The sequence below is a fragment of the Colobus angolensis genome, unplaced genomic scaffold (genome assembly GCF_000951035.1).
Source record: "Colobus angolensis palliatus isolate OR3802 unplaced genomic scaffold, Cang.pa_1.0 Scaffold21, whole genome shotgun sequence".
NCBI classification, from domain to species: Eukaryota; Metazoa; Chordata; class Mammalia; order Primates; family Cercopithecidae; genus Colobus; species Colobus angolensis.
The window spans coordinates 6,681,563-6,704,570 of NW_012115266.1; the positions used below are offsets into that span (position 1 = coordinate 6,681,563).

General features: G+C 47.1%; 1 protein-coding gene across 2 annotated transcripts; it reads left to right on the plus strand.

Annotated features, from left to right (window-relative positions):
• Positions 1-4,029: 4,029 nt before the first annotated feature.
• Positions 4,030-20,296, plus strand: HRASLS2 (HRAS-like suppressor 2). 2 transcript variants are annotated; one of them, XM_011942633.1, is made up of 4 exons: positions 4,030-4,097; positions 7,650-7,764; positions 14,369-14,637; positions 19,999-20,296. In XM_011942633.1, exons 1-4 carry the CDS (start codon positions 4,089-4,091, stop codon positions 20,098-20,100), a joined length of 495 nt encoding a protein of 164 aa, XP_011798023.1. In that variant the 5' UTR covers positions 4,030-4,088; the 3' UTR covers positions 20,101-20,296. The 2 variants fall into 2 exon arrangements, with proteins under 2 accessions (XP_011798023.1, XP_011798022.1); XM_011942632.1 differs by lacking the exon at positions 4,030-4,097 and having other exon boundaries at positions 7,601-7,764.
• The last annotated feature ends 2,712 nt before the right edge of the window (positions 20,297-23,008 follow it).

The following is a 23,008-nucleotide window of genomic DNA, read 5'->3' on the forward strand; positions in this document are numbered from 1 at the left end:
TGCTCGGGACCTCTCTCTTGCCCTCCTGACTACGCCTGTACAGAGAGAGGTCTGGGTTCGAACCTGCAATAAAGTGATCCCAGCCGCTTGGCTTTGACTTCGGTTTCTGGTGGTCGTCTTTGAGGGGGGGGTCTCGGAACTCAGGGCACAACATCAGAGTGGCCAGATCGGGAGTGAGTCAGCAAAGACTGGCTCTGAAGGGATTCCCTTTATGAGAGTCTTACATGATTATTCATAGGGGGTGGGAAGAGGTGTGTTCCTAGTCAGCATGTTCTGGGTGGTCCTCTGGGTGCACGTGAGCAGTTGCTGTACATGCTTGTTCCTGCATCGCATGTCTCATTACCATCTTAAATCTCTACCCAGGGGTGTGTGTTTTACTATTATAATGAGCAAAGGGTCATTCTGAGGACAAGCCAAGTTCAAATGCACATGCTTTCTACAGGGGAAAGTCCCCACTCGAGGTAGTTCTGCTTGGATGAGCTTGATGACAATGTGAGTGCTGAGGTTTGCTGTGCTGTTGGTGCGGTCGCTGTGTACCAGTGAACACAGTTACAGGGCTCATTGTGCTGTTGACAGGGTCCCAAGTACATGGTCATCTCCTTGATTATCTGTCCTGCCTCAATACCACATAGTTTACTTACTAAATTGTATAATTCAGTACCCTTTAGCATATTCACAGAGTTATGAAACTAATACCACAATCAACTTTAAAACCTTCTCATCACCTAAAAAGAAACACTGAACCTGAGTCCCCTGGCCCTTCCATCCCTAAATAATCATTACAATCATGAATTTACTTTATGTCTCTGTGTGTTTTCCCATTCTTGACAGTTCATATAAATGGAATCATATACTATAAGGTTTTTGTGACCAGCTTCCTTCATTTATCATGTTTTCAAGCTTCCTCCATATTTTAGCATGTATCAGTACTTCCTTTTCATGGCTGAATAATATTACAACATACGACTATACTACATTTTGTTATCTATTCGTCAGTTGATGAACATTTGGGTGTGTCACCTTTTGGCAATTATGAATAATGCTGAGTATTAGTCAGGGTTATTAGTCAGGGTTCTTCAGAGAGCCAGAACCAATAGGAGGTTATCTGTCCATCAAGATTTCTTACAAAAAATCAGCTCATGCAGCAGTCACAGAGGCTGAGAAGTCCCACCATTTGCTGTTTGCAGGCTAGGGACCCCGGAGACTCAGGAAAGGCAGTGCGATCATTCCGTCTGCATCAAAAGACCTGGGAACCCAGGGAGCCGATAGTGTAAATCCCAGTCTGAGGGCAGGAGAATATGAGGTGAGCTGTCTCAACACAAGCAGTGAGGCAGACAAAAAGGGACGAATTCCTTATTCCTCTGCCTTTGTTCTATTCAAGCCCTCAACAGATCGATGCTCCCCACCCACGTAAGGGAGGGTCATCTGCTTTACCCATTCCACCAATTCAAATGCTGATCTCATCTGGAAGCACCTCACAGACATGCCCAGAAATCACGCAGCGTCTGGGCACCCCATGGCCCTGTCAGATTGACACATCAAATTAACCACCACTGATGTGAACCGTGTGGACATCTGTGGACAGGTGTTTGTGGGACACAGGGCTTATTTAAGAAACTGGTTATTTTGGGCCGGGCGTGGTGGCTCAAGCCTGTAATCCCAGCACTTTGGGAGGCCGAGACGGGCGGACCACGAGGTCAGGAGATCAAGACCATCCTGGCTGATACGGTGAAACCCCGTCTCTACTAAAAATACAAAAAACTAGCCGGGCGACGAGGCGGGCACAGGCTGAGGCAGGAGAATGGCGTAAACCTGGGAGGCGGAGCTTGCAGTGAGCTGAGATCCGGCCACTGCACTCCAGCCTGGGTGGCAGAGCAAGACTCCGTCTCAAAAAAAAAAAGAAAAAATAAACTGGTTATTTCCTATTTCTTCAACTAGGTTTACTGATACCTGAGTGTTTTGTTATTATTTCTGGTGTTTTACACTTATGTTGCAAGTATTCTTCTATATGGATATAAGATTCAATAAAACCCTTTATTTATTTATTTATTCATTTATTTATTTATTCTGGGACATAGTCTCGCTCTGTCACCCAGGCTGGAGGGCAGTGGCATGATCTCGGGTCACTGCAACCTCCACCTTCCAGGTTCAAGTGATTCTTGTGCCTCAGCCTCCCAAGCAGCTGGGATTACAGGCACACGCCACCAGGCCCAGCTAATTTTTGTATTTTTAGTAGAGACGGGGTTTCACCATGTTGGCCAGGCTGGTCTCCAACTTTTGACCTCAAGTGATTCACCCGCCTTGGCCTCCCAAAGTGCTGGGATTACGGGCATCAGCCACTGTGCCTGGCCAAAGCTCATTAAAATTATATGTAGCCCAAGATATTCCTGGCATATACACAGAAAGATAACATTGCCTCTAGAAAGGGGAGCTGGGTTGCTGGAGGCTGGAGGTGGGGAGAATGGAGGCTTATCTTTCCTTTTATAGTCTTTTATACAATTAAACAAATATAGAGAACGTATATGTGACAAAAATGTAAGTATTCCAAGCTTCTGTAGGACTAGAGCTCACCATCTGGTGGGGTGTGACCTGCCCTACCCCGTTCTCTGTTAGTAGAACTTTGACACCTTTTCTGCTCATCATAAACAGTAGGGAGACAGCGAATTCTCAGTCCACCGGCCCTTGATTTGCAGACTCTCCTTTCCTGTGGCTCCTGGCCATAATTTCCTGACACTCTGAACAGCTTGGATTCGGTGAAAAGCCACAAGCGCCAGCATGAGTCCAGTGATGTTCCTTCCCAACTCCACCCTGCACGGTCTGGTTGGTCATTGTGCCAACCCTCCTGAGATCCCTTCAGCAGACTGCATGTGGACGTCCTCCTGCCCAGGGAAACAGGGGTGTGATATAGTTGCAAGGGGAGGGCAGGCATAGGATGAACTGAGATTGCCGGACTGGAGGTCCGCCCCTAAAAAGATGATGAACAAGCCCGGGTGGGACCAGCCCAGAGGGCTCTGGACAATGGGGCAGGAGATAGTTAGCCAAGCCAACCCCACTGTCTCCCTCAGAAGGAATACTTTGAAGATTGTCCCACTGCAACCCAGAGGAGAATGGAGTGGAGGTGCTGAGAGAGGCCGTCTCCACAGGACCAAGACCGCGTGGGCTGAGGGAGTAGCTGGTCATGCAGAGCTGCTGTGGCTCTCAAAGAGATTTCCAGTTCTGGCTCCAGTCCATCTGCATCCCCACGGTAAAGCTCTTTGTTTGTTTGTTTATAGCCTGAAGAAAGTAACTTAATGGTCCTTGCCCCCATGCCCCGCAGTGAGGATGCTCAGCTCCCCCCAGCCCCACCCACCCCTTCCTGTCCAGTTTGCTCAGGACCCGACAACTATATGCAGATGTCAGAAGAGATACTTATTTGGAGCTTGGGTAGCATAAGCATGCAGGCGCCTCAAAGCAGCAACCTCTACACACCCAGTAATGGGTTTTGTTTCCGTTTGGTGCGGAATGAGTGTTTCTGAACTGTGGGTGACAGGCAGAAAGGGGAGTGGTTTTCAAACTGCTGTCCTAGCAGCCTCACTCTGTTTCCAGGGTAGAGGAATGTGCCTCCAATAACATGATTTGTCTAGGGCCATGGGGTTTGAGGTTGATGGAAATGTCCGCCTCTCCTAGCAACCATCATTCCCAATTTGGAGGCGTGAGTCTCAGTCTCTCTGGGGCTCTTCTCTCCTGTTTGAAAATTTCCCCCATGGTCTCTGTCTCTACATCCTGCCTTGCCCCCATAACCACTGGATCTTGCTTGTTCCACCTGAAACCTGGTGATTGTCAGCTGTGCCCCTGACCACATTGCCACTAAGTCCTTCTCAATCTATATCCCGAGCTCTGATTCCTCTTCTCTCTGACTGATTTTCATGCTCCCTTGCCTACTTGATATGTGCTCTGCCCCTGTTTGAAGACGGAAAATTTTACATGAACCTTGATCTATGTTCTGAAATAGTTGTATATGGGCTGGGTCACAGGGAAAACGAAACTCAGAGCTAATTTAAAGCTGGACACAGAGTCAGCGACACACAAGACATCATCTTGAAGGAAGGATGGCTTTGGTAAGTCCCCAGAAAGGGTTTTAAAGCTTTGATTTGAGGAACAACCACCCTGTTAGTGGTGACTATGTGTGTTCTCCTCGTTGGTCTACAGCTCTGGCATGGAGGGTACATGGGCACACGCTGAGGTCTGGGGGTCTGGCTCTTTCAGACACCGTGGGAAGAAACCATGGCACTGGGTTATGAGCCCGGAGGGTCCCCAGCCTCAGTTGCTGCATGGGGTCTGGTTCTACTGAGGTCAAAGTTTGGGTTTATGCTTTTCTAAGCCCTCCTCTGGCCACACTCCCAGTGGCTCCACTAAGCCTCCTGAAGGCAGGAATGGTGGGCTCAGGGAGAGCAACCCTTGGTTCACCACACAGGCCACCTCCTCTGTCACCCCATCCTCAGTGGGTGGGATGAGCTGGGGAGGGAGGGTCCAGGGAAAGGGCTCCATCTGTGTGGGTGGTGATGGGGGCTGTCAGAAAGGGCTCTGTCTCCCTTGCCTCCAGGCAGGGCCAGTTCCTCTACGTTCCCTCCTTCCCTCCAATCCCGTCTTAGGTTCCTTCTTCCTTCAGGCCCAATAGCAGCCACATTTCCCTAGTGCTCAGGGTCCAGATACCACGCTAAACACTTATTTAATCCACACCAGGTAGTTAATAAGCAATCCTATGAAGTAGGCATAATACTGCCAACTTCACAGATGGGGGGAATGATATTCTGGTAAGTATTAGAGAGGAAGCTGCCCAAAAGGCAGAGAGGGAATTTGAACTTATGAGGGTCTGACTCTAAAGCTTCAACTTAAAAAAGAACCAATGTATTTAATTTCAGGAGGAATATGTGAACACATTCACCTTATTTGAAAAACCAAAACTCTAGCCTGGGCAGCATAGTGAGATCCCATCTCTACAGAAAATATTAAAATTAGCCAGGGATAATGGTACGTGCTTATAGTCCTAGCTACTTGGGAGGCTGAGGTGGGAGGATCGCTTGAGCTGGGAAGGTTGAGGCTTCCTGCAGTGAGCTGTGATAGTGCTACTGCATTCTAGCCTGGATGACTGTCTTAATTTAATTTAATGTAACTTAATTTAGGAGAGCTAAGTAATTAAACATGAGGCCAAAGTACATAAGAAAGTGGCAGCCCTTTATTGCAAATATGCACACACTCTGGGGCGAGGTTCCCTGGTCCTCAGGTGGGGGTGGGGGGCAGGGAAGTCGCTCCCGCGCTCTCCGATGAGGTTCCCCAGTCCACCCGAAGAAGTCACTCCGGCTCCTGCCGGCAGCGGACTTTTATGCATTGGTACTGGAAGGGGGCGGGTAGTGGGCGGGATAAGGGCGTGATAGGGGCGTTCCCTAGGTGCGGCCAGGTAAGTCTCGGTCTCTTCGGATTGACGTCATCTGGCGCATGCTCGGTTGATCTGCGTCTTCCAGGTCGCGGGCTGCATTTTCCCGAGCGCGGGTAAGTTGGTGATGAAGAACCTGGAAGCAACAGGGGCTGTGTCTTCTTGTTTACCTTCCTCCATCTTGTCCCTTCTCCCTCACCCAAACAGTGACAAAGTGAGATCACGTGTCAAAAAAAGCCAAAAGCCAAAACCAAAAATGATTAGTATAAAAGCTACTGTCTCCTTTGACCATCTTTCCCATCTGTACAGCCTTTTCCCTCAGTACAGCTTGGTGTGTATTCTTTCAAATGTTTTTCTATGTTTTTGCATACATATATGGCTACCTTACAAATATTGGTTTGTAGCTTTGGGGTTTGTTGTAGTTTTGAATTGTATTCCCTGAGGACAATTCAGTTAGGAAATGCTTGAATCTTTTCCTTTATTTACCAGCTATTGGAATAATATGGTGATTCTTTTACTACTGTTTTTTAAAAATATCCTTATGAACACATGGGTTTTAACATATTTGATGTGTTTCAGTCTGTGTATACAGTTATTACTATTATTATTTTTTGATGCTCAAATTGTCCCTTATTTGGTCAAGTTGACTCTTGATCCCTCTAGTCAAAGGCTTTACTTTTTTTTCTAATTTCAAGATTTTTTGGGGGGAATATGTGGTATTTGGTTACATAAATGAGTACTTTAGTGGTGATTTCTGAGATTTTGGTGTACCCATTATCTTTGTTTGTTTGTTTGTTTTTTTGAGATGGAGTCTCACTCTGTCACCCAGGCTGGAGTGCAGTGGCACAATCTCTGCTCACTGCAACTCCTGCCTCCCGGGTTCAAGCAATTCTCATGCCTCAGCCTCCCAAGTAGGTGGGACTACAGGTGCCTGCCACTATACCCAGCTAATTTTTGTATTTCTAGTAGAGATGGGGTTTCACCATGTTGGCCAGGCTGGTCTCGAACTTCTGACCTCAGGCAATCCGCCCACTTTGGCCTCTCAAAGTGCTGGGATTACAGGCGTGAGCCACCACACCCAGCCCCAGTGTGTAGTCTTTTATTCCTCACCCACTCCCACCCTTTTCCCTGAGTCCCCAAAGTCTGTTGTATGATTATTATGCCTTTGCGTCCTCATAGCTTAGCTCCCACTCACGAGTGAGAACATACCATGTTTGGTTTTCCATTCCTGAGTTCTAATTCCATCCAAGTTGCTTCAAATGAAAGGCTTTACTTTTAACTATAGCTCCCCACCAGATTCTGAGTTGACGGGCACTCTCGCCGCCCTCAGCAACAGTTCAATTCCTTTGTGGCCTGGCTCAACTGAACTGGGGGAGGAGGGGTGCTGGCTGGCACCATAGTATACCAGAAACAGAACTCTCGTGGCAAGGGCTGTCTGCCAGCTGCCATTCTGGGTGTGGCCAGGGCAACATTCCTCCCACCCATGCACCCTCCAGAGGGGCACTGCCCTACCACCAACTCCAACCACACCCTGCCATCCCTTGCTTTAATTTTAGCCTGAGCTCAGACTTCAGCTGCCCTGGGCTTGCCTAGGACATTCTGGGATGGTTAAAGGCATTAATGTTGGAAACTTTCAGCCCTACCCTTCATTGCTGCTCTTCTACTTACTGGGCAAGTTATCTAACCTTCCTGAGACTCCATGTGCTCATTGTCAAGTGGGGGTAATGATAGTTTTCACCCAAAGGAGCGGTGTGTAATGTGGGTCAAGTGTCCGCCTGCCTCTGACATGTTGGGCGTTGCAAGTCAGAGCTCTAGAACTCGTAGGAATCACTTGGGCTCAGGCTCATGGCAGGTGGCCCTTAAAGAGGCATTTTAGGCTTCCTTGGGAATCATGCAGTCAGTTGCTGACAAAAACATACTCTGTGCGTAAAATGCACTCATGTTCAGCCTGGGCACATCACTCCATCACACTCCTGTGCTGCACATTCACGAAAATCTCCCTTAAAGATACTCTCTTCATCTCCTCCTTGTCCCCTGAAGAGCACCTTTTCAGTCCTGCAACCCCAGTAAATGAAGGTGCTTCCTACACAAGTGAGCAGTGCTCCTTCCCTCCTGTTTCCTGCAGGTGATGAGCAGAGGGAATCTGCAGGCTGGGCTGGGGCTCCTTGCAGGTCAGGCCCTAGAATGTTTCCTGCAGATGACTTACCTCTGCCTGTTTCTGGTTTTTCTGTTGCAGCCTAGACCAAGACGAACACTGAGACCTGGAGACCTGATTGAGATTTCTCGCTTTGGCTATGAGCACTGGGCCATCTACGTGGGACATGGCTTTGTGGTCCATCTGGCTCCCCCCAGTAAGGATGGGTTCTCTTTTTAAGCACAAGGGTTGAGATCAAGAATGTGAAGAGATGCACAATTATGTGCTTGTCCTCACTTCAGGGTCTAGCAGAGTAGGCACTCAATACATAATGCTGAATGAATTGTGCTTTTTCCTGCTAGATGTAACAACTGCTATTCTTCTTTTGCAGTAAGTTGGTGGAGAGACTATTGACCTTTATTCCATTATAGAGTGGGGTTCAGTCTGACCAACTCATTGTGCTTGGTGAGCATCCCTCCATGGGATCTCCTATGTATTTGTTGTTCTGGAGGTACAAGCCAGGGTAAGAAGCAGTTACTTCCTTCAGATAGCTTGCAACTGAGCGCATGGTACAAAGGAAGGAGCGCGTAGGCCTCCCAGCTCAACAGAACCAGTTTGGAATTGTGACTCCTCTGCTTACAGACTGTGTGCCTTGAGCATGCGGCTTCACATCACTAAGTTCAGCTGCACCTTCTACAGAGCAGGGATGAGAATCCCTATGTCCCACCTCATGGAGGGATGAAATGAAGGAAGGTACAGGAAAACACTGGTGCAGGGCCTGGCCAGGGGCTAAAGCAACCTCCCTTTCCATCTGAAGCATCGTGGCATCAAAGAAAATGCCAAAATACTGGAAACTACTCAAGTGCAAGACATCAGGGGATTGGTCAAGTAAAATAGATATACCTGCATATAATGGAATACTATGCAGCCATTAAAATAGTTGTACAGCAGGTGTATATATACACATTATACACATCTATATATACACACATAGATGTACATATATCTACATATATAGATGCTCTGAGTTTCACTTTCCCTGTGACCCAGCCCAAGTTTCTATGTGTATACGTACACATACAGATTTAACTCTTTTTTTTTTTTTTTTTTTTGAGACGGAGTCTCGCTCTATCGCCAGGCTAGAGTACAGTGGTACAATCTCAGTTCACTGCAACCTCTGCCTCCCGGGTTCAAGTGATTCTCCTGCCTCAGCCTCCCAAGTAGCTGGGACTACAGGTGCTCGCCACCATGCCTAGCTAATTTTTTGTATTTTTAGTAGAGATGGGGTTTCACCATTTCGGCTAGGATGGTCTCAATCTCTTGACTTCGTGATCCACCCACCTTAGCCTCCCAACGTGTTGGGATTACAGGCGTGAACCACCATGCCCAGCCCAGACTTAATTCTTACAGAGATTGTCATGATGAGTCAGTGACTGCTGACAAATATTTAAGACTCTTGAGAGAATACAGTGCATAACACGTATTATTAATATGACTAATAGGAAGATATGTATATTTACACATACAGACTTGGGCTGGGTCACCAGGGAAGTGAAACTCAGAACATCTATATATGTAGATATATATGCAACTCTTTTCAAGAGTTGTAGAAATATTGATACTTATATATGTATATATACACATATATGTCTATATATAGATGTGTATATAAATGAAATCAAATCAAGCTAGAGAAATTTAAAAGGCTTGTTGCACATACAAAAGAACAGTTTTTGAATCCAGAGACTTTTTTTTTTTTTTTTTGAGACGGAGTCTCGCTGTGTCGCCCAGGCTGGAGTGCGGTGGCTGGATCTCAGCTCACTGCAAGCTCCGCCTCCCGGGTTTACACCATTCTCCTACCTCAGCCTCCCGAGCAGCTGGGACTACAGTCGCCCACTGCCTCGCCTGGCTAGATTTTTGTATTTTTTAGTAGACATGTTAGCCAGGATGGTCTTGATCTTGTGACCTCGTGATCCACCCGTCTCGGCCTCCCAAAGTGCTGGGATTACAGGCTTGAGCCACCGCGCCTGGTGGAATCCAGAGACTTTGAACTAAAATGACAAAAAGCTTGGCTCACAGCAATTATAGCTCAGTTTACAAAGTTACATAAATGAAGAAGTACATTGTTTTCTGTTGTGATTGACTAGAGACTTACATCCTTTTAAGGTAGCAGTGCTGCATAAACTTACTTGTTTGTATCTGAGTGGCGAAACTGTGAGGTCATGTTGACATGTGACTTTAAACAATTTGGATATGCCCTGGTTACTAGGTCCAATTACAGGCTGTAATAGGCTATAGATCTACTTTTTCCTCGGCGTTTTTGGGTGAGAAAAGCCTGATTGTTGCATTCACAAACGTGTAGAGGGCTCAGAATAGTTGGGTAGTCCTAGCGTGAAAGGATTCTGTAAAGCCTGTTTAAGTTCAGTAAAGGTTTTCTCGTGTTTTATTTACCATGGAAGAAGTTCCTCAGTGCTATTTTTGGTTAGTTAATAGAGTGGAGATGGCTGGGCACAGTGGTTCACGCCTATAATCTCAGCACTTTGGGAGACCGAGGTGGGTGAATCACTTGTGGTCAGGAGTTCAGGACCAGCCTGGCCAACATGGCAAAACCCCATCTCTACTAAAAAAAAATTCAAAACTTAGCTGAGTGTGGTGGTGCATGCCTGTAGTCCCAGCTACTTGGGAGGCTGAGTCATGAGAATCACTTGAACATGGGAGGCAGAGATTTCAGTAAGCCAATTGCACTCCAGTCTGGGTGACAGAGCGAGACTCTTTTCTCAAACAAAACAAAACAAAACAAACCATCAGATCTCATGAGATTCACTTACTATCATTAGAACAGCATGAGGGAAACCGCCCCCATGATCCCATTACCTCTACCTGGTCCCGCCCTTGACATGTGGGGATTACAATTCAAGATGAGATTTTGGGTAGGGACACCGCCAAACTATATCAGGCATGTTCCCAGTGTGTCACTATTCTAAACAGGCTACTGTTAATACTCTCCACAAGCCTTCTGGCATACACAAAAAATAGAGTGGAGAGGCCAATAAAGAATAACTTGGGTTCCAGGACTTGCAATATCCTGCAAGCCTGAGGAATCCTCTGAGTTGTCTTTCAGTTACAGGTCAAGGAAAATTTGGATATTATTTATTCTTTCTGGGCGCAGAAGTATTCCTTTTTTAGATAAATTATGACCTAGATAATGAACCATCTCTTATGAAAGTTGAAGCTTATCTTGAGAGGTCTTATACCCCTTATAAGCTAGTTGTTATAAGAGATATGTTGAGTAAATTTCTGAGTCCTCTTTAGATGAGAAACACAGAAACAAATCATCTACATACTGCATTTCTGGGAAATTTCAGGGGTTTTAAATTTTGATGTAAAACTTGTGAAAAGTATAAGGGAGCCTCAATAATACTATCCAAGTATACTGTTGACTTCTCCAAGTAAAATTAAAAAAATATTGACTTTCTCTGTCTATTGGGCTGCTAAAGAAAGCAGCGCATAAGTCTACAATGTTGACATGAGGATAGCTTAAGTTTTATTTATGGTTACAGCTAGCATTTTGGGGCAATCAGAAGAATTTTAAGTTTTTCGTTACATGGTTATGAGTGGTCTAGGACTATTCAAACTATGGCCTCCATTTTAGTTTCTCTTTAAGTGTGTGCATGTGTTTAGTTTTTAAAAAATTAGACTTATTTAAGAATAATTTACAAATAGTACAATTGATCCTTTTTAGTATGCAATTCTATGAGTTTTGACAAATGCATATGACTATGTAACCATCACCATAATCTAGTTATAAAATAATTCCCTATTGTTCTCTGTTCAGCTGAACCCCTGGTTGGAGTGGCCCCAAAAGTGGTGTCAGGGGAGTTTCTTCAGGAGACTGCCCCCAAAAATCCTGAGATGGGGCCAGTTCGGATTCCAAAGAAAGAAGCACTAAATGCCAGGCTGATTAGTCCAAAGCATTTATTAGGCGAACTTATATGCAGAGGGCTGAAGTGTCCTCTAATTGGACAGCAAGACAGTAGATGTTCTTCCCAGGAATGTCCAGAACAAGGGGGTTGGGTTATGAGGTTCACATGAGGGTTTAAATAATTTGGTTCAAAGCTGGGGTTAGTTTCTACGTGCTTAGCAACACATTTGCTCTTTCAGTGTTTCGTGCAACAACCTAAACAACTTTATCCATGCCAGGGAATGAATGTTAAAGCCTCCAGCTTGGGTTCAAGCCTGCAGAGGGCAACACACAGCTAGTTAGGTCACAGAGTGTCAAGGCATTCTGTGTTAGTCAGGACAAAGAAAGTGGGGGAAAACTGGGGAACACTACACCTCATCCCGTGAAAATTCTCCCATGCCCCTTTGTTGTCAACACCCATATATATGCTCACACCTCCAGTTCCTGGCAAGCTATGATCTTTCCTCTGTCCCTGTAGTTTTGCTTTTTCCAGAATGTCATATAACTGAAACCATACAGAATGTAGCCTTTTGTGTCCAATTACTCTAACTTAATGCATTTAAGATTGATGTATGTTGTAGCATGTGTTAGTACTTTGTTCCTTTTTATTACTGAATAGTATTCCATTGTATGGATATACCACCATTTATTTATTCATTCACCAGCTGAATGACATTTGGGTGATTTTCAGTTTTTGACAATAATCATTACAGCCACTATAAATATTCCCATGCATGTTTTTTTTTGTATGTGTGAACACAGATTTTTATTTCTTCTGGATATATACCTAGGAGTGGGATTGTAGGGTCATATGGTAAGTGAATATTTAGTTTAATAAGAAACTGGCAAACTGTTGTCCAAAGTACCTCACCAGCAATACAGGAAAGGGTGGTATCTATTGGGGAGAAGGAAGAACCGCATCCCAGAACTGAGAGACTGAGGGGCAGGAATGGGAGAGTGAGAGGAAGAGGGGGAAGAGAGGGGCGTGGGGGAAACTGACAGGTGGAAATAGGGGGTGAGATGTTGGAAGACTAGGGGCAGAGATAGGAAAACTATGGGGCAGAAAACAGAATCTTAGAAGCCAAGAAGGCAAGACATTGGCTTAGGGGATATAAAGGGGTAGAGATGGAGGAGACAGTGTATTTTTCTCATGAAAATGAATAAATTATTGGTGACATATTTTTATACCTGTATTAATCTTGTTTCCTCCAGCTCCCCTTCTTTTTAGGACCTGCAGTCCGTCCAAGCAAGACTGGGTGCTGACTCCTCTGTTTCTCTCCTTGGCAGAGGGTCTTTCTGGCCCCCATTCCTGCTCCTGTAGCTGGAGTGAGCTGGGACCCAGACATTTGTTTAAATGTCATTTTGAAAAGAAAATAGCCGGGCGCGGTGGCTCAAGCCTGTAATCCCAGCACTTTGGGAGGCCGAGGCGGGCGGATCACGAGGTCAGGAGATCGAGACCATCCTGGCTTGGCAGAAGATGTGAACTCCACACAATGGCCCCTGCCAGGAATCAGTTTTTTCCTCATAAATGTTATAACTACAACATAGCAGAATGGCATAAACCCGGGAGGCGGAGCTTGCAGTGAGCTGGATCTGGCCACTGCACTCCAGCCTGGGCGGCAGAGCGAGACTCTGTCCCAAAAAAAAAAAAAAAAATGAAAAGAAAAGAAAAATCAGTAAAGGAAAGTGTGAATACACACCTAAGTTTAGAAGCTAGTCGTTAGATAAACTGGCTGTTCAGAAACTGACATTACAACAGGCTTTCTTTAAGCTGGGCTGCTTCTAGCAGGGTCCATTGTAGACCCCTAGGTCCATCGGGCCCTCCCTGAGGGTTCTGGGTGCTGTCACTTTGCCTCTGTTTCATTTCAGCTTCCCAGGAGGCTGGGGTCCCCTTTAGAGGCCAATTGGAGAATTTAAAGCTGGAGGGCATGGACATCCCCTGGCCTAGTTCCTCTAATTTGAAAATGATGAAACCAGGGTCCCAAGATGAGAAGGGCTTTTTCTAAAGACATACAGTAAGAGAGCCAGTGCCAGAACCTGGGGGCCCTGGATTCCCGGGACAGGCTTCTGTCCTGTTCAGCTGTTTCCTTTCCTGTTGTTTCAAAATGCCACCCTCACCTACTGGAGCTCCCACAGCACTGTCTCAGGGCAATGGAGTGACATTTTCTTTTCTCTACCTTTTTGGAGACAAGATGTCACTCTGCTGCCCAGGCTGGAGCGTAGTGGCACAATCACAGCTCACTGCAGCCTGTAATTTCTGCGCTAAAGCAATCCTCCAGCCTCGCCTCTGGAGTAGCTAGAATTACAGGTATGTGCTGCCATGACCAGCTAATTTTTTAATTTTTATTTTTAGAGACAGGAGTTTTAGTATACAGTGCAGGCTGGTCTCCAACTCCTGGCCTCAAGTGTTCCTCCTGCCTTAGCCTTCCAAAGTACTGAGATTACAGGCACCTGTCCTGGAGTGACTTTTTCTAAGCCACAAGCTAGTGAGAGGCAGTTGGGACTATGGCCTGGGGCTCTTTTGCCTCCTCTGTTTGCCCTGTACCACTCTGCCTCGACTGTTGACTCTTTCAGGTATATCTGAATTCACATGGTCCTTTAGAGCTCAGGTTATTTACTTTAGAAATGAGGAAACCGGAGCCTAGGGACCCATGGTGACTTCTCCCAAGTCACCCAGGCTTGGGTCTTCCCTGTTTTCAAGTTTGAGGCCAGGCAGGATGGACAGGTCCTTCCACAGCTCCTCCTTCTTGATGGCGCTGGGGGCACTGAGCTGGCTCGGAGCACTGCTGGCTCCACCGAGCTTGGAGCCAGCCCTGAGCCCCCCAGGCCCTGCTCAGGACTGAACTCACTGTTTGCACAGGTGAAATTGCTGGAGCTGGTGCGGCCAGTGTCCTGTCTGCCCTGACCAACAAAGCCATAGTGAAGAAGGAACTGCTGTCGGCCGTGGCTGGGAGAGACAACTACAGGGTCAATAACAAACACGATGACAGATACAGGCCACTGCCTTCCAACAAAATCGTCAAGCAGGCAGAGGAGTTGGTGGGGCAGGAGTTGCCTTATTCGCTGACCAGTGACAACTGCGAGCACTTCGTGAACCAGCTGCGCTATGGGGTCTCCCGCAGTGACCAGGTGCATCTTCAGCCTGCGTCCCCTTCCCCGGAGCCAGGCCACTCCCTCAGCTGCCGGAGGCTGGGTCCCTGCTGGGGCCAGGGCGGGATGGAAATAGACATGAGCAAGACAAAATAGCAGATATGAAACCCCTGCCCTTGAGCGTGTCGCATTTGGGGGGGGGACAAGGGTGGGGAGATAGGCAAGTTGGCAATGTAGACCAGTGCTGTGGGTTGGGGGGGTGGCCACAGAAGGGAGTCACAGCCTGAAACAGCCCTCCACAGCCCTAGAGGCAGGCTTTATGATTCCCACTTTACAGATGGGGAAACTGAGGCTCACCATGCTTAAGTAACTTGTCCAAATTCATTGAACTCCTAGTTATTGAGTCTCTAGTCCATGTCAGCCACGGTGAAGAGCGGGGAGTTAAACCTACATGTGTTCTCTCCAAGGGCCCAGATCAAGGAAGGCTTTGTAGAAGAGGTAACAGCCGAGCCCAGCCTGATTTAATTATGTTGATTAATCTGAAAGAAAATGAGCTGGAGATTACCAGGGAATGGGAGCAATAAGGAGTGTAGGCAGAGGGAACAGCGTGAGCCAGGAAGGGGAAAAGCCCAGGTCATATTGGGTAATTTTTTTCTGTAAAGGGCCAGATAGTAAATGTCTTAGATTTTGTGGGCCAGGTGGTGTCTGTCTTATTACCCTGCTGCCGTAGCTTTGCAGCACAAAAGCAGCCACAGACAACATATAAACGAACTGGCAAGGCTGTCTTCCAATAAGTGTATTATTTATTTTTTACAAAAATAGTTCACAGGTTGGATTTGACCCATGGGCCATAGTTGGCCAACTTTTGGATACAGGGTCTCACAAACTTTTTTTTTTTTAATACAGGGTCTCACTCTGTCACCCAAGCTGCAGTACATCACGTGGAGTTCGATCATGGCTCACTGCAGCCTCCACCTCCCGGGCTCAAGCAATCCTCCCACCTCAGTCTCCTGAGTGGCTGGGACGACAGGAATGTGCCACCATGCCTGGCTAATTTTTGTATTTTTCTGTAGAGATGAGGTTTTGCCATGTCGTCCAGGCTGGTCTCGAAATCCTGGGCTCAAGCAATCCGCTTGACTCGGCCTCCCTTGGGATTACATGAGTGAGCCACCACACCCAGTCCAAGACAACTTAAAAAATCACATATCCATCCCTTCATACATTCTTAGATGACATCAAACACTTAAAAAAATTATAAATGTAAAACGTTTGTAAAGGAAAGGATGGATTTTGGTATATTGCATATTACATATTTGTGTACGTATTTTCTTCACAATCTTGGAGCTGCACATTTAGCTCCTTCAGTTAGGGAAAAATGTCTTCCATGTAGTTTAAACAGTCAAGCCAGGTGTTATTTTCAAACCAATCAGCCTAATCAGGCTTATTTTGACATTCAGGAAAAAACTGACAATTTTTCAATTCAAATGAGTGTGTTAATGCACAGTTCCATGACAACCACCTCACTTTAGAATTCTCATTCTAAAGCAGCAGACAGAGGAGGCAGGAGCCTCGACGTGGTTGCACATTCCTTTCTGAAGCCCTCTCTGTTTAGGAGCAATGCATTCTTGAATCTTCCCTTACTGGTGTCTAGGAGTGTTTACACCTTAGCCTGTGCACCATAGATTCAGGGCATGGAAGGATTTAGCTCTTAGGAAAGGAGAGGTGATAAGAAGGGGAGATGGGCAAGGAAAATCCACACCTTCTGGAAACAAGTACCCCAGGAGGGAGGCCAGGCTATTAACTGAGAGCGTGCCAGGCCATGCTGGGCACTGGGGCGTGGTGGGACATGCTCTGGTACTCAGTGGGAACCCTGCTGACAGGGTGTCCCCTCTGCTGAGCTGAGGAGGGTGGACCTATCTCTGGATGGGAGGGGTGTTGGAAAGGGATTGGGGATGGGCTGCCTTATCATGCATTGAAAAGCTCTTCTATAGGCCGTGCGGAAGCCACGAAATCAATCTGGAAGACCCCAGTTTTAGGAAGTGGTTGGCCCTCTGCTGTGCTTCTGAGGGGGTCAGAACTCAAGCCGACGGGGAAGACTCAGGGGAGGCAGTTTTCTTTGATTTAGTTTGTCCCTTGTCCTTGAGCCTCTCTTGTTGAACTTCATCTGCTGCAGGTCACCCATTAACTTGCCTTTCTTTCTTCCTCTCCCACCTTCCTTCTCATCTAGATGACTCTGCGTGTCTGGAAAGACCCTCCTCTGTCTGTCTCTAGTTCTCGCTCTGTAAGAAAGTGGACTTGTGAGAACTGCAGGACTCTTGGCACACAACGCCACCCAGCCCCTGCTCTAATAGATGACCAAGCTCTAGCACTGCTTCTAGCAAAATAAGGCTGTGTCCGTAGGATGACCCCAGCCCCACGATAAATGCCTGCCTAAGAAAGCTCTCTGTTGCCAGGAGAATTTACCGTTTGTTCTAACCAACACCGGACAGAGGCACTGGCCCTTTCTTAGAGTGTTTATTAAAAACGACTTATAATTATGAATCCTTCCTCTGTCGCTCTGAAACATAGATACAGTCATCTCTTGGTATCCATGGGTGGGGGAGGGATTGATTCCAGGATCCCCTGAGGACACCAAAATCCATGGATGCTCAAGTCCCTTGTATAAAATGGTGTGATATTTGCATATAACCTGTGCACATCTTCTCATGTACTTATTTTATTTTAGAGACAGCATCTCACTCTGTCACCCAGGCTGGAGTGCAGAGGTGCTCCACTGAAATGTGACCTCAGCTCACTGCAGCCTCGACCTTCCTGGGTTCAGGGGATCCTCCCACCTCAGCCTCCTGAGTAGATGGGACTACAGGCACACGCCACCACACCCGGCTAATTTTTGTATTTCTTTTTTGTAGCAATGGGGTTTTACCACATTGCCCAGACTGGTCTCAAACTCCTGGGCTCAAGTGATCCACCTGCCTTGGCCTCTCAAACTGCTTAGGATTACAGGCATGAGCCACTCATAATTACTCATAATACTCAGTGCAATGTAAATGCTATGTAAATAGTTATACTGTATTTTTAAAATGTGTATTATTTTTTATTGTTCTTTAAAAAATTTTTTTTCTAAATGTTTTCAATCCACAATTGATTGGATCCATGAATGTGGAATCCATGGATATGGAGGGCTGACTGTATATCTCTTACAACTCTGAAGCGTCTTTCTCAAGGACCTGAGAGCCAGTCCTTTGAAATATAATCATCAGGAAGGATAGAGCCTTTGTCTCCATCTCTGTGGGAGGGTAGAATCCTAACTTTGATAATTGACACTAGCAGACACAGCTGGCCTCATCGTGTATTCAGGGACTAACCCTTTGTAATATTTCATCTCCCTGACTCTACTGAGCCCTCGCTCACCCGTCTCTCTACTCCTCCATCTCCTTTTAAAATGTCAGTCACCTCTGCACAAACTGGAATGGAGCTCAGCTCTTTCCCTGCTGTCAGTAGAGACGGAAACAAATCTGTTTTTGCTGTTTTAAGTTATGTCTGGCTTTGTTTATCTTTGACACTTGGAAATGATTCTTAGTGTATTTGAATAAAATGGTTCTTTTTTCCCCTTTCTTTTCCCCAGTCACTCACATGCTTTAAATTCAGTGATACTCCACAGAAATCTGCTGTTTGGTTGCTGGTTTAAATATTTGCTTCCCTGTCTGTGAAGGGCTTAAGTGCCCCTGTTGGGAAGTCAGGCAGATCTGAGCCTTGTCACTCACTTGTCAGCTGTGTGGCTTTGCGTGAGTTCTTTTTTTTTGCTTTTCTTTCTTTTTTTTTTTTTGAGATGTAGTCTCACTCTGTCACCAAGGCTGGAGTGCAGTGGTGTGATCTTGGCTCACTGCAACCTCTGCCTCCTGGGTTCAAGCAATTCTCCTGCCTCAGCCTCCCAGGTAGCTAGGATTATAGGCACCATGCCTGGCTAATTTTTTTTTTTTTTTTTTTTTTTAGAAGAGACAGGGTCTCACTATGTTGGCCAGGCTGGTCTTGAACTCTTGACCTCAGATGATCTGCCCACCTCAGCCTCCCAAAGTGCTGGGATTGCAGGCGTAAGCTACTGCGCCCGGCCTTTGCATGAGTTCTTTACACTGTCCATCCTCGGTCTCCTCTGGAAAGTGGGAATTAGAATCACTACCTCCTAGGGTTGTCAGGTAGATTAAAAAAATACTGGGCCTGGAGAGTTCCCAGCACAGTGCTGATATCTAGAAAGCAGCCATTCTCACAGTCTTCACCCCTACCCCCCACCCCATGTTGTTTCCCTCAGTCGCTCCAGTGCTGGTCTCTTAGAGACAGTGGCGCAGGCAGGGGCGGACCCACAGGATCGCAGCAGGCTGTCTTGGCTCGCTCCCAAAAGCTGTGCCAAGCACACCGACCCTCAGGGGTCAGCCTCACATCTCTACGCTTTTTTCAGCATATCCTCTTCCTTCTGCAGAACCATCTCCTGCCAGCACATAAGTGAAGCAATCTTCTTTATTAAAGCACACCCTCCGGGCTCCTCACAGTCCAGCATTCATTCAGCAGATGAATTATGAGTGTCAACTCTGTGCCTGGCAGTGGGATCAGCACCTGGGACATTGAGACCCATCCAGGCGAGGTCCCTGCCCTCAAGCCTTGGGTAGTGAGAGTTCCCAGGGGTGATTTCCCAATTTTACATCTGCCTCAGGGGCCCCAGTCGGCCAGCCCTGACCTAGAACATCTGGGCACTGCCCCTCTGTCCTTGCCACAGCCACACTCTGGGGGTTTATTATGCTTTTTCCTTGAATTATTATTATTATTTTTTAAGACAGGGACTCACTCTGTCACCCAAGCTGGAATGCGGTGGTGTAATCTTGGTTCACTGCAACCTCCGCCTCCTGGGTTCAAGTGATCTTCCTGCCTCAGCCTCCTGAGTAACTGGGACTACAGGTGTGTACCACCACTCTCAGCTTTTTTTTTTTGTATTTTTTGTAGAGATGGGGTCTCACCATGTTGCCTAGGCTGGTCTAGAACTCCTGGGCTCAAGCGATCGGCCCATCTCGGCCTCCCAAGGTGTTTGGATTGCAGGTGTGAGCCACGGCGCCTGGCCTATTATGCTTTTAATACCCACAGGGTGTATCTGGTTTTCCTTCTTTGACTCTGTGTATATCACACCTATGGCTTTGTTCTTCCATTCATTCTGTGCCCACCAGACATCTCCAATCCTCTTTCCTGGGTGGCCTGACCTCTTGGCATCCCCTCTCCCAGCCAATATTTGTTCCCTCTGTGATTCAAATGAAGAGGACTGGGCCAGACGAGTCTTTCCTGAGCTGTAGTTTCCTGGTGTATGTATCGTGGTCCTGCCCTGATGCTGAGTGTGCTCTCCCTTCTCTTCTGCTGCAGGTCACTGATGCAGTCACGACAGTAAGTGTGGCAGCAGGCGTGCTGGCTGCGGCAGGCCTTGTGGGGTTGCTGCTGGCCAGAAGCAAGCGGGAAAGGCAATAAATCCAAGAAATTGTCCCAACAACAACCAATTCTTATGGAGGAATATTATTTAGCCAGCAGGAGTGGAGTTTGGCTTACTGATTTTACTGTTTTGTGTTCATGAATCTTTATTTTAATGGAGTTCAAAGCATAGGAAAATTTATTTGGAAATGCAGCTTAGTATGAATTCTATTAAAGACATAATTGGGCTCTGCTATGGACTGAATGCTTGTGTTCCTCTCACACCCAGATTCATATGTTGAACTCTAACCCACCTGTGGGATGGTGTTGGAGGTGGGGTCACTGGCAGGTAATTCGGTTGTAAGGGTAGAGCCTCTTGGTTGGAATTAGTGTTCTTATGTGAAAAGGAAGAGTCCAGACCGGGCACAGTGGCTCATGCCTGTAATCCCAGAACTTTGGGAGGCCAAGGCAGGAGGATCACCTGAGGTCAGGAGTTCAAGACCAGCCTGGCCAACATGGTGAAACCCCATCTCTACTAAAAATACAAAAATTAGCCAGGCGTGGTGGTGCACACCTGTAATCCCAGAACTTTGGGAGGCCAAGGAAGGCAGATCACCTGAGGTCAGGAGTTCAAGACCAGCCTGGCCAACATGGTGAAACCCCATCTCTACTAAAAATACAAAAATTAGCCAGGCGTGGAGGCAGGTGCCAGTAATCCCAGCTACTCGGGAGGCTAAGGTATGAGAATTGCTTTAACCCGGGAGGTTGCAGTGAGCCAGGATCATGCCATTGTACTCCAGCCTGGGCGACAGAATGAGACTCTGTCTCAGAAAAAAAGAAAAGGAAGAGACCAGAGCTCACGTTCTCTCCACCATGTGAGGACCTAGTGAGAAGGTGACTGCAAGCCAGGAAGGTTCTCCAGGTGCTCTCAGCATAACTGTCACCCTGACAAGTGGCTGCCCTGAATACTTACTCCCTCCCTCCCTCCACCGCCCCAGGGAAGCACAGGTCTCCCCCTGGAGAATGCTTCTGGGGTGCATCCGCCATCTTTGGTTGCACCAATTTCTTCACAGGAAGTGAGAGAATAGGGGGCTGAGCAGCTCCTGACCTTTCTGCCCACAGCTTCAAGCTTGCACGGAGTGATGCTGCTCCAAGGCCTGAGCCTGTGAAATCTGCAGTGGGCAGACAGGAGCTATCCTGGGACATCAAGCAAGGCAGCGGGTGAGACTGCCCATGCAAGTCTCATCAGAGAACATTCCAGTGGCCTGGCCCGAAGAACTGACTTTTGGGTCAAATTGACTTGAAGGGAATCCAGAACCTTCGCTTAGTGACTGTGTGACCTTGGGTCACTGGCTTAGACTCTGAGTCTGGTTTCCCTTTCTGTCCATACAGTATTAAAACTGCTCACCTCCCGGAAACTATGGAGAGCACGTAGCCTGAGGATGTGGCTAGTGATTTTGACTTCAGAGTGTGTAAACACAGAACAGCTGTTGTGGTCAATTTGGGCACGTTGGCCAAAACAGAGATGGCAGGAGAAGCTGCGTTTTTTTTTTTTGTTTGTTTTTGTTTTTTTTTTTTTGAGATGGAGTCTTGCTCTGTCGCCCAGGCTGGAGTGCAGTGGCCAGATCTCAGCTCACTGCAAGCTCCACCTCCCGGGTTCACGCCATTCTCCTGCCTCAGCCTCCCGAGTAGCTGGGACTACAGGCGCCCGCCACCTCGCCCGGCTAGTTTTTTTTGTATTTTTTAGTAGAGACGGAGTTTCACCGGGTTAGCCAGGATGGTCTCAATCTCCTGACCTCGTGATCCGCCCGCCTTGGCCTCCCAAAGTGCTGGGATTACAGGCTTGAGCCACCGCGCCCGGCCGAAGCTGTGTTTAATATCCCTTTCTTTGATGAGCTGGAGCCAGAGCCCAGGGCCCTATCCCTGGTCCTTGTCCTTCCACATTGCACTTTCATGATGGCTTCCTTCTTCTCCTATGTCTTGAGTGCCAAGAGTCAGGGCTCTGCAGGAGGGGCCAGGTCCAACCATGGGACTTCCGGATGGTTTGAGGAGATCTTTGCAGGAAGTAAGACCCTCCCTACTCATGTCTTAAATTAGTTTCTCTTACCCCAAAATGAGACTTTAAGCCACCCAGGAAAGAGGATAATAGGGCAGGCAGCACTGGGAGCTCCCTGCTCCTCCTGCTCATGTCCTGGTTGTCTCATATCCCAACCACCTTCAGAGCACTTTCTGGTGGATGCACATAAGCAAAACATTTCATTGTCCATGAGGCAGGAGGGCAGCACTAGGGCCTCTCTGTGTCCTGCCAGCTGTCCTGTCACTCCTGGGTGGGGAGAGGGATGCTGTCTTCGAGAGTGACACAAACAACAAAGGACAATCCAGTCTTACCACACACAGCCCAGGATTCCTGTTTCTCCAGCACCAATCAGTTTCTTAAAAATTTCTTGAGCTGAAAAACAGCTTGTGGAAGGAATATATGCATGCTCTCTTCAGCCACTTTTATTTATTTATTTATTTTTTGAGAAAGGGTCTCTCTCTGTTGTCCAGGCTGGAGTGCCGTGGTGCGATCTTGGCTCACTGCAACCTCCATCACTGGGTACAAGTAATTCTTGTGTCTCAACCTCCTGAGTAGCTGGGACTACAGGCACCTGCCACCATGCCTGGCTAATTTTTGTGTTTTTAGTAGAGATGGGGTTTTGCTACGTTGATCAGGGTGGTCTCGAACTCCTGACCTCAGGTGATCCACCCGCCTTGGCCTCCCAAAGTGCTGATATTACAAGTGTGAGCCACCGCAGCTGGCCTTCAGCTACTTTTAATCTTAGCAAAAAGATTTGCTGAGACCAGGGACTGTCCAGAGGTGGTACAACCATTTAATGAACTTATGAAAAAATGAAGTATGCTTTTGTTACATATATATGTATAATATATATAAAATATGTATTATATATGAGTGTGTGTGTGTGTGTGT

Excerpts from the sequence above, each read along its gene's own strand:
- HRASLS2 (XM_011942632.1), top strand. The coding sequence starts at position 7,611 with ATGACTTACCTCTGCCTGTTTCTGGTTTTTCTGTTGCAGCCTAGACCA. Across the intron at positions 7,765-14,368 it reads GGTCCATCTGGCTCCCCCCA|GTGAAATTGCTGGAGCTGGT; the intron begins GTAAGGATGGGT and ends CTGTTTGCACAG. Across the intron at positions 14,638-19,998 it reads GGGTCTCCCGCAGTGACCAG|GTCACTGATGCAGTCACGAC; the intron begins GTGCATCTTCAG and ends CTTCTGCTGCAG.